We start from the raw sequence: 11,643 nt of genomic DNA, 5'->3' as shown, positions 1-11,643 counted from the left end.
GGCGGTCCAGGGGGCCGGGCCCTCTGTCCCCAGGAGAGGGGGTGTCTAGAGCGGGGGGGGGGGGGGGAGTGATGCACCCATTCCAGTGAGCCCTCCCCGTTTCCCTCATGGCAGCCTCCCCTTAGTCCCTACCCGTACCCCATCCCCCGAGGGCGGAGCTGGGGTCTTGCTGGTGGCCATGCGTTCAGGTGGGATCCTAGCTGAGTTTATTTGAGGCCCCAGGAGTAAGAACTGGGCAGGATGGGTGTGTGTGTGTGTGTGTGTGGTACTTTCTCTGCATTTAAGAGCAAATGACATTTCAACAGTAGTTATTCTAAGTGAGCATTTCAGGTCTTGTTTTTTCTTTCTTTCCTGTTTTGGCCTTGAAAGTAGCGGCGGTTGTGGGAGAGGTGGCCTACGATGACACTGGTTAGCGGTGGCCTCACCGATGGATGGTCCAGTTGTTGTGTCTGTGATTCCTAAGAGCGGAGCAAAGAGGAGGCTCCAGGAGCACAAGAGGGTTGGACCTGAGCCAGTGGCCTGTGCCCGCACTTGCCTCGAAGCTGCAGGGAGCCCGTCCTCCGGACTTTCCGGAGTCCCTCCGCAGGGATTTGCCAGCAACTCTCAGGGCAGGGAGGCGGGTGGCCCTCTGCACCGGGGGAGGGAGGCAGGATGGCCCTCTCTCAGGGAGAGGGAGGCAGGATGACCGTCTCAGGGGAAGGAGGCAGGATGGCCCTCTCTCAGGGGGAGGGAGGCGGGTGGCCCTCTCTCAGGGGGAGGGAGGCGGGTGGCCCTCTCTCAGGGCAGGGAGGCGGGTGGCCCTCTGCACCGGCCGCGCTCAAACTCAGCACATAAGGTGAAAGGCTGGGAGAGAGGGGGCTGCTGCCATTTTAAAGCAGCTTTTCTGCTGGCGAAGAAAGAACATCTCGGACCGGCCAGTGTGAGGGGGAGGAGGCGTGCGTGTGTGTGTGCGTGCGTGCGTGTGCACGCGTGTGTGTGACGACCTGAAGGATGGAGAAGGGACCGTCGAAGAGGCGTTCTATGACCGCGGATGGCGGAGGCTGCGGTGGGGGTGGGGAGCGGGTGGGAAGGGCTCTGGGGGGCAGGTCTGCCCTTGAACCACTGAGGTCAGGGCTGCCCTGGGCAGAGCAGTGCTGAGGACAGGAGGTGACCTGCCGTCTACGCCACAGCACCCTGGACGCGCCCCGTCTCGTCTGATCCCGGAAGCCAGGCAGGGTCGGGCCTGGTTAGTACCTGGATGGGAAGTGTCCTGTCTTCTGCCTGTCATCCTGGTTAGAGAACCAGGGAGCAAGAGCTTTGGGGACAGGCAGGGGGCTGAGAAGGGGGTGCTGGGAAGCGGGCGACCACGGGACCCTCAGCCGCGGTCACAGAGCACACAGAGACGGCTGGCGGTGGGCTCGGGGGGCTCCGGCTCTCCGCGCCCTGGTTGTGGTAGCATCCTGGTTCAGCCCCGCCTCCGCCCCAGCCCCTGGTGGGTGCCGTACATTGGCAGATTGGCACCTGCTCTGAGGCTTGCCTTAGGCTGCCAGGGCCCTCCTCGTGGAGGGTGACGGCCACCCTGCTGGCTCTGGAGGGGGGAGGTGGCTGCTTCCCTGGCAGCAGACCCCTGGGGCAGCAGCTGGGGGAGGGGGCGGCTCTGGAACTGGTCAGATCTCAAGGCTGCTGGATCCTACCTCTGCCACCGCTGCTCAAGTCCAGCTCTGGACCTCCGCTGTGTGCGGGAGACGGGTGCGTGCGGGTGCATGTGCCTTTCAGGAAACGTCTGTCGTGTCCTGCCCTCGTCTGCACCGCACACGCGCACACACACACACACTCACACACTCACATGCGCGCGTGCACACACTCACGCCCCCCACACGCGTGCACACAGTGCACTCTCACACAACACTCACGTGCACAAGCACATACACACTCACACTCATACACGCGTGCACACTCACACACATGCACGCACACACCCTCACCGTCACCCATACACACACTCAAGCACACTCACACACACACTCACACTCAGTCTCACACACTCATGCATGCACGCACACTCACACTCACACATACACACGCTCACTCACAGTCGCACATGCTCACGCATGTGCACACACACACTCACTCTCACACACTCATGCAATGCGCACACACTCACACATACTCACAACTCTCTCCCACACTCTAACACACACACTCACACATATACACACGCACTCTCTTGCTCTCTCTCACACACTCACACACACGCTCACACTCACACAATTCACTCAATCTCACACTCTCACACACACACACACACACACACACACTCACACTCACTCACTCACTCACTCTCCAGGTGCCCTGAGACGGAAGGGTGACCTGCACCTTGCCCGCTGTGTGGAGCTGCCGGTAGCTGACCCTGTGTCTGAACCCGGCGTCGTAAAATAGGAACCTCAGAGGTGGAGGGAACCAGAAAGGACTTCTGTTCATGACACTCTCCTCACACCAATTAATTTAAAAGTATTTTCCATCAGTGACTAGTTCAACTGCTGTTCCGACCTTCGGTCCTGTGGAAGCACATGACTAATTATATGCGTCCTGGAGTCAAAGTTGGGGTCTTCCAGAGACCCGAGTCTCACGTCCACTCCGCTGCTCGAGTCCTCGGGCAAGTCACGTGTCTGGAGGCGCCACCCCTACCCCTGTCTGAGCACTTTCACCTTCTATACTGTCACCACTTCTGGGGACCCATGGGGTGCAGTCCAGGGCAGCTCTGGCTGTTTGCGGTTGTGTCCCCTGTGGCTTCACCATTCGTCTGAATTTCCCACCTTGCGGCCTACAGAAACAGACCAGTAACCCCTCTTCGACCCGACAACATTTTAAATATGTTGGAATATATTTTTCTTTCTCGTCCTGGAGTCATAAGTTCAAGGTAATAGGAGGAGAGTTTTGTGCTGAAAGTTATGTCAGAAGGAAGCAGACAGTTTTTCATACAAGGGAGCAGGAAATGAATCTTCATACAGAGGGGGTCTAATTGTGTCTGTAGACGCTTCGCACAGGCCCCTCCCCGTCCGTTCCCCGTCCCGCAGCAGAACGAAGGTGACAGCCCAGCTGGAGGGTGACACGGGCACGGGGGTGGCAGGAAAAGGGTGAAGGACCACAGCAGAGGCCGAGGTGGTCAGTGCACGGGGTCTGGAGGCACGTTCACGGGCCCTCCAGGCGGGTCCTCGAGCCATACAGGCAGCCCAGGGACAGACTGATAGACTCAAGAGGCCGTCCTGGGTCCCTGACGTCCTGCAGGTGCTGTGTGGGTGGGGAAACCACATGAACCTGAAGCAGGGACCGCGGGAACAGTCTCCAGAAGTCATTGTGCTTGTGTGGCCGACAGTGGGACGTTTCCTCCCTTACCTGTGGCACCTCCTTCATGACCGGGAAGTACCGGCACAGTTAGCTGACACTATAAGAAAGTTGCTGGGCCCACCTTACTTTTGCCTAGTTTCTTCCACCATGACTTTGAGTCCCATGCCATCTTCTCTGAAGTCACTCTTGTTTGCTGTCCCTTTTAAAGTACAGCACCCGGGTCGGGTCCTAAGGTGCAGGGTATTCTGATCAGATACAATAGGACTCTTACTCCCCAGCATCTAGATATTATATTGTAATCAATGCGTTTAAGGTTGAATTAGCTTCCATAGTGATCACATCCCGCCTTCGATTCCCACTGAGAAAACTATTGTCAAAAGTTCCCACTGCCCCTTTACTCGTGTTGTGAGAGGAGATGGAGCCACCTCACCCCCGTTGACTCCTTGTGCAGTTGGCCTTGGGGCCAGTGTAGTCAACCTCAGCCCCTAGGAATCCCACCATCTTGCTCTTTGACACTTTCTCAACATCCCATAAGGTCATGGGATGGTGGGCCTTCTCCTGGTTTTTCTCGGTGCAGGAGAGGAGGGGGCTGGAATGGGGCCTATCTGGCCCATTCCTTCTCCTAAGGCTCAGCTCCTAGACTAAGGCATTACGCCTCAAGACTAACAGCTATCTTTTATTTAGTGCCAGTATGCACCAGGCACTCTCTGCGTTAATTTCATAAAAACTCAATGAATTTGATGCTAATATTTCCATTGTGTAGACAAGGAAGCTGAGGCTAAAGACCAAAGAGCTTCGGGGTCTGTGCTCTTTGTCTGAATGAATGGATGAGTCTGGAGGTGGTCACTCTGGTCAGAGCAGGGGCCAAAGTGGGTTCATTGCCTTCTGGCTGCTCCCCAGATCTTCATAGTGGAGGTCTCTAGTTGGCAGGGCTAATAATTGATTGTCATGTCTGCAGGATTGGATGAATGTTAATTAGTACATGACCTCCTGTCAGTTTTCATGGAGTGGCTCGGCCAGCCAACCAGTCCCAGTGGCCAGGAGTCTGTAGCTTTCATGGGAACAGGGTAAGGGACGTGTGATCCCAGTATTGATGGAGAGACTGGGGACAGGAATATCTCCAGGGTCACGTGGGAGGCAGATGGAGGAGGGAGTCTTTACCTACAAGATGTGTTGAGTCTCCTCAGCATCCTATCAAAGTCCTTTGTGACCCGATCTATCAACCCCTCCCCTGGAGTCACTTCCCTGACCGAACACCACTGGTTTGGACCTCTGTGCACATCCGAGCTGCTTCTGCTCCTCTGCTTTTTTCTCCGCGGGACCTTATTTCTCATTCTTCAGGGCCCAGATCAAGTGTTTCCTTTGTGGGATCTTCCCTGGCTTCCTTGCTATGGGCAAAATGGCTACGTACTTCCTATTTATGTAACATTTGTAAATATTTACATAAACATAGGATCACCTAAATCTGTAGGCAGATATTAACAGCAATATAGGGAGAAATAGACAGCAAAACAATAATAGTGGGGTCCTTTAATACCTGATTTATACCAATGGATAGATTGTCTGGACAGAAAATCAGTAAGGAAACATTGGCCTTAAATGACACGTTAGATCAGATAGATTTAATAGTTATATACAAAGCATCCTATCCAAACGCAGCAGAATACACATTTTTCTCAAGGGCACACGGGACATTCTCTAGGAAGGATCATATTTTAGCCACCAGATAAGTCTTAATAAGTTTAAGAAGGCTGGGATAATGTCAAGGATCTTTTCTAACCACGATGGTATAGAACTAGAAATTAATTACGAGAAGAAAACTGGAAAGATCACGAATGTGGGGTGGTTAAACAGCAGGATACTGAGCCGATGGGTCAACAAAGAAGTCATGAAGAAATAAAAACACGACTTGAGTCAAGCGAAAATGGAAAAATACAACATACCTAAATTTAGGGGATGCAGCAAAAGCGGTTCTAGAGGGAAAGCTCATAGTGACACATGCCTACCTCAAGAAACAAAAAATCCCAAACAATCTAACTTTACACTTTACGGAACCAGAAAAAGAACACTTGAAGCCCAAAGTTAGTAGAAGGAAAGAAATAACAGATCAGGGTGGAAATAAATGAATAGAGACAAAAAAGACAATACAGAAGATCAGTGAAACTAAGAGCTGGTTCTTTGGAAAGAAACAAAATTGCAAACCTTTTAGCTAGGTTTGTAAAAAAAAAAAAAAACAACAAAAAAACCAACAAAGAGCTCCAATAAATAAAACCAGAAATGATAGAGGAGACATTGCAACTGATACCACAAATACAAAGTATCACAAGAGCCTCATGTGAACAATTATGCATCAACAAGTTGGACAACCTAGAAGAAGTGGGTAAGTTCTAGAAACATAAAAACCTCTAAGACTAAATCATGAAGAAATAGAAAATATGAATTGATTGAGGAGAAGGGAAGACTTCCCAAGGCTAGCATTGCTCTGATACCAAAAACTGACAAAGGCACACCAAGTAAAGAAACATACAGGCCATTATCTGTGGTGAACATAGATGAAGAACATCCTCAACAAAATACTCCCAAACTGAATTCAACAATACATTAAAAAAATTACACACAATGACCAAAGTCATAAAGTGGGATTTAGTCCATCACTGCAAGGATGGTTTGACGCCACAAATCCCCATGGTCTGAGTAACAGACTGAAGGCTAAAAATCATACGATTGTCTAATAGAAACAGAAAAGGAATTTGATAGAACTCAGCATCCATTCATGATTCAAAGCGCAACAAAGTAGGTGTAGCTAGATGCCATGTACTTTGACACAGGAAGGCCACGTTCAAAAAGACCACAGCCACCACCACATGCAGTGGTGAAAAGCTGAAGCTTTTCCTCTAAGATGAGGAACAAGACAAGGAAGTCCACTTTCACCATTTTTACTAAACTAGTATTGGAAGTCTTTGCCAGAGCAGTTAAGGAAGAAAGACAAATTAAAGGGTTCCAAATTGGAAAGGAAGAAGTAAAGCTATCACTATTTGAGGAGGACATGATTTTACAAAACCCTAAAGACTCTACCAAAACCCTGTTAGAACTCATAGATAAATTCAGTAAAGTCACAGGACACAAAAATCAATGTATAAAAATCGGTTGCATTTCTAGCACTAACAAGATGCTAACAGAAAGAGATGTTAAGAAAACAGTCCCATGTATAGTTGCATCGGAGAGAATAAAGTTTAACCAAGGAGATGAAAGACCTGTGCATTGAAAACTGTGAGACATTGATGATAAAAAAGAAGGTATAAATAAATGGAAAGATATTCTGTGTTCACATGAGAAGAATTAATACTGTGAAAATACTCGCACTACCCCAATCTACAGATTCAGCTCAACCCCTCTCAAAATTCCAATGGCATTTTTCACGGAAACAGAACAAACTCATAAAATTTGTATGGAACCACAGAAGCCTCCAAATAGCCAAAGCAATCCTGAGAGAGATCATGTGGGCATCATACTTCCTGATTTCAAACTATATCACAAAGCTATGTAACCACAACTGTATGGTACTCACATATAAGGAGACACATAGATCAATGGAACAGAAATGAATCCACATATAGATGACCAATTAATTTATAATAAAGGGGGCAAGAATATACACTGAAGAAAAGACAGTCTGTGCAAGAACTGGTGTTGGGAGAACGGGCAGCCAGAGCAGAAGAATGAAACTAGACTCCTACCGTCTACCATTGACAAGAATTAACTCAAAAGGGATTCAACGCTTGAATGTAAGACCTAAAGCCATAAATCTGGAGGAAGCACAGGGAGCAGGCTCCATGACATAGGTCTTGGCGATGATTTTTTTGATCTCACTCTAAAAGTAAAGGCAACAAAAGCAGAAATAAAAAAGTGGAACTACATCCAACCGAACAGCATCTGTCCAGTGAGGAAGCCGTCAGTAAGGTGGAAAGGCTGCCTGCTTTTGCAAACCTCATATCTGAGAAAAGGTTAATATTCAAAATACATAAAGAACTGATGCAACTCAAAAAAATCCCAAATAGTGGGCAAGAGATCTGAATAGACATTTTTCTTTCTTTTTTTTTTTATTATAGTTTATTGTCATGTTGGTTTCCATAACACCCAGTGCTCTTCCCCACAAGTGCCCTCCTCCATGACCATCACCCTCCTGCCCCTTCCCCCTCCCTCTTCAGCCCTCAGTTTGTTCTCAGTATTCCAGAGTCTCTCATGATTTGCCTCCCTCCCTCTCCCCAACTCTTTTCCCTCCTTTCTCCTCCCTATGGTCCTCTGCTAGGTCTCTCCTGTTAGACCTATGAGTGCAAACCTATGGTATCTGTCCTTCTCCACCTGACTTATTTCACTTAGCATGACACCCTCGAGGTCCAACCACATTGCTACAAATGGCCAGATTTCATTCTTTCTCATTGCCATGTGGTTGAATAGACATTTTTCTAAAGAAGGCACACAGATGGCCAACAGATACATTAAAAAAATGCTCAATATCACTAATGATCAGGGAAAAGCAAAACCACAATGAGAAGTGGGGGGGGGACTGTTGCTGCCGAGTCCCCAGAACACACAACTGCTCGTTCCTGATGTCGGGGGTTCCTGGTGTGTATTACTTTGCAGCTAATTTACATTAACTTCGTTGAGTGATAGGACATAGAAATTCCCCAACACCTGTAACCCCATTCCTGTCCTCCAAAGAAACACAGTGGTCTCTATGCTTCTGAGTTGAGGAATCCCAGCTCATATAGGTGGAGAGAAAGGGGGTCCCTAAGAACCTTGCATCCATCAGGTAGCAGCACAAAAGGAAGGGGTCCGGGAGCCCTGCTACCCCGGGGCTGACCGCTCCGACTTCTCTTCCTCCTCTCTTAGGTTGGGGATGGGAGCTCATGAAATGTCTGTATTGATTTTGCATTTCAGGCTAGGGAGTCAGCTGGGGGAGAGCAGGTAAAGAGAGAAGAGGCTTTGCAATCCAAGTGGACCTTTCGGAAGGGCAGAGGACGCACGCAGCCTGGAGCGGTCCTGGCTGGATGGGCTGTCCCGCTGCGGGTGGGGGGGGGGGCGATGCACGTGCTCCCTGCTGCCACGTGCTGGCCACATGTGGAGATAGCACCTTACTCCCCTCGGGGTCTAGCTGTTTGCTGAGCTGCCTCTTCTGTCTTCCTTTTCACTGTTCCTTGTGTCAGGTGTCATCCCTTCTGTCCCCAAGGTGGATGGTTGAGATCCCGGTGCTCTGGCCCAGGCCAGGGGCTTCTGACTTCTGCTCCTGGTGCTGACTGGAAGGGAGCAGCCTCACCTCGGCTTGGGGACTGAGACAGGCTGCTTGTCTCTATGCTCAGAGCTTCTCTGCTTTCTCCCCAGGCTCTCGGGCACCCGGCACTTGCCTGTGATGAGCGAAATCATTTACTTTCTTGTCCTAGTTTGGACAGAACTGAGAGTGCGTGTTGGTGGTGGTGGTGTGTGTGTGTGTGTGTGTGTGTGTGTGTGTGTGTGTGTGAGCAAGTATTAATAATCATGCTGAAACACCAGGTGTAAACCCCGATGCCCCCGGTAGCTGGAACTCATGGTGAGCGCAGTTCTGAGGGGCTGCGGCCTGCCTGTCATCCCTAGGGGAGGTGTGGAGGGCCGAGGCAGCCCGCAGAGGCCCCCGCTCCCTGTACAGGTCTCAAGCCTGGAGACTTCCCTTGCCACCGAGGGATTGTGGGAAGGAAGAGCTGGGGAGCAGAGGCCGGGAGCAGAGGCTGAAGCTGGTGGTGGTAAGGGCTGCACCCCCTGCTGATGAGGTAGGGGACAGAGAAGCTGGGCTCCTTGGGGCCTGATTTACAAACTAATAAGAAGGCTGTGTGTTCCTCCTAGTGGAGCTGGGGACGAAGCCCAGAGCCCCTGGGGGCCTGGTTTCTCACAAGCTCCCCGTACTTCCTGGATTGGACTGCGGCGCCTCTCCCGAACCCCGCAGGTTTGTCCTGCCCCTTCAGACAGTGACTGGACAAGTGGGTGTGCGGTACTGCCCGGTGAGTTAGCAAGAGGGCCCGTGGGGTCAGCCCGGCGCGTCCTGGGTCAGAGGGGTGCAGGAATACCTAGAATCTCCGCCTGACTTGCAGGTGGAGAATGCAGACCAGCTATGGAGCCTTATGCAGAAGGGCTCTCCTGGAAGCTTCTAGCTCTCTCTCCCCCTCCAGCTCTTAACTCTGACAGCAAGACCCCGTTTTTGTCTCCCCACCCCTCCCCCAGAGGACCCTGCTTGACCCCTAAGTACAGAGTTGGGAGCCCCTGTTCCTTGCAGGAGGAAGGAGTGTCTGTAGGCTGAGGTCCTTCGTCAACTCTGGCCTGGGGAGAGCCGTGGGGGCTGAGCGGAGACCGATCCCCGCCCCCAGCCTGGGGTCCTGGCTGCTGGCTCTCCCCAGCTCGTGCCCCATCTTCTCTCCCTGCTCACCTTAGGGAAAGGCAGACCACGTGTTGGTGATCACACCCTAGCCCCTCACCCTGTGGCCTCAGTGACGGTGAAAGGGGAGGTGTTCTAAGCAGGCTGTGGGCAGAGCTGCCCTCCCTAAGCAGAGAATTCTGGAGCAGCAGTGGGTATCCAGGGCAGCCACAGGGATTACCATGGCAACACGGAGGCGAGCCTGGTGGCGAGGAGGTGGGGCTGGAGAGGGGTTCCTGGGTGGTCAGAGGGGGGCTTGAGGTAAGAGGAGATCCCCGCCCTGCCCCTGACATAGGCCAGCGTGTCCCCCCTCCCCACTGCCCCTTGTCAGCCGGAACCCCGCCCTCTCTGGCACGCTTTGGGGAGGCGCCCCAGCCCGGGCAGAGGGGCTGCTGGGGTGTGCAGAGCTGGTGGCCCGAGACGGGGGAGGGAGCCCAACTCAACCACAGAGATTTGTTTTCTCCGCCCGTCCAAAGAATGGCCCTGGGTTTTGGACTTTTCCAGCCGCTTCTCTACCTGGGGGGGGCCCTGAGCCATCAAAGTTAACCTGGACTAGCAACCAGGGATCAATTACTGGCCTGGAATGTGCTCTCCAACTTCCCTTGCAAAAAGCAGCCCGTTTGGACAGAAAATGAAAGTGCTTTTCTTGCTCTCTGGCGCCAGGAGACAGTCTGTCGCCCTCCCTCCCCACGCCCATTGCCCCCTCCTCACTCATTGCCTCCCTCTACTCCATTAGGCAAGGCTGGTTAACCCCTCGGGCTCCAGGGTGGGGTGCCAGTCCGGGCTGTCTTCTCCGGACCCGCCCCTGCGCCCAGCTCAGTCCTGGGGAGCAGGCCAAGTCCAGGGCCTGCCAGCCCCCTCCCCGCCCTCCCTCCGGCTGCCAAATCTGACTTTGATTAGCGTGTGAGAGGGGAAGAAAGCAGGAAAATAGAATATTAAAATCTTAATTCAATTTAAAACACTGTCATTCACAGGCATGCCAAACAGTGAGATGACTAATTATTATGCAAATGAGGCAGATAGAAAAGTGATTAATAATTGCACAAATTAAAAATTATTGTAAACATCCTGTGACGAGCGATAAGTCCGATGGAGAGGCGAGGGCGGCGGGCCGGGGAGGCCGCGGCGGAGCCGGCTCCTGCATCCTTATTTCCTCATTAGGGGGATTTAATTAGGGCCTGGTGATGAGGCTCGGTGCTGCCGGGGCGGAGGAGCGGCCAGCGGGGCTCGGTCCCTCTCCTGCTCCTCCCCAGGGCCGCTGAGCACCAGGAGGTTTGGGCTGGGGCGTGGGGGCTGGCCGCCCTGCGGGACCGGGCAGGCAGCGCAGAGCGTCTCCGAGCGGGTACCAGCCGCTGCCTCGGAGCGGGGCCGGGGGCGGCGGTGAGGACGCCTCGGGGCGGGGGCCTGGGGCCATGTCCCGCTTAGGCCACGCGGCTTCCTGAGGTCCAGTGGAGGGACACGGGGAGCGTCACCGCAGTGCTGGGAGTCAGAGGCGGGCGGGGGCGTGAGGCGGCCCGGGGGCTCGGGGACACACAGGAACCGAGTCGGGGCCCCGGGCTGAGTGACTTGCCTCCTCCGTGTCCAGCCTGGTGCTTCCTCCAGACCCCGGCCGCTTCGCAGCTGCTTTGGCTCGGGCGTGGCTGCTCTAGGCTGGGGGCAGAAGTGTCTGAGCTCTCTGTCCCAACAGCGCAGCTCTGCTTTCCTGCCCCCCCACCCCCACCCCTGCTGCAGGGCAGCCACTGATGCCTCCTCCCTGACAAAACCTGCCCACAGCTGGGGCACAGCGGCCCCCTGCCGGCCGGGAGCCCTGGGCAGGCGGGCAGGCGCGGGCGGGGCTGGGGCCAGGCCCAGGGTGGGGCGGCTGGTGTGTCCTG

At 53.1% G+C, this 11,643-nt stretch overlaps 1 protein-coding gene across 1 annotated transcript in view; it reads right to left on the bottom strand.

Moving 5' to 3' along the window:
- Positions 1-10,936: 10,936 nt before the first annotated feature.
- Positions 10,937-11,643, bottom strand: part of LOC115272700 (extensin-like) — a 16,292-nt gene continuing 15,585 nt past the window's right edge. The window contains exon 6 of the mRNA XM_029915696.1: positions 10,937-11,419. Within this exon, the coding sequence (XP_029771556.1) occupies positions 10,937-11,419 (483 nt within the window). The remainder of the gene's footprint in view (positions 11,420-11,643) is intronic.

This window comes from Suricata suricatta, chromosome 11 (assembly GCF_006229205.1).
Source record: "Suricata suricatta isolate VVHF042 chromosome 11, meerkat_22Aug2017_6uvM2_HiC, whole genome shotgun sequence".
In the NCBI taxonomy this organism is placed as follows: Eukaryota; Metazoa; Chordata; class Mammalia; order Carnivora; family Herpestidae; genus Suricata; species Suricata suricatta.
Note: the sequence above shows the minus strand (reverse complement) of the source record. Positions and strands in the feature narration are given on the sequence as shown.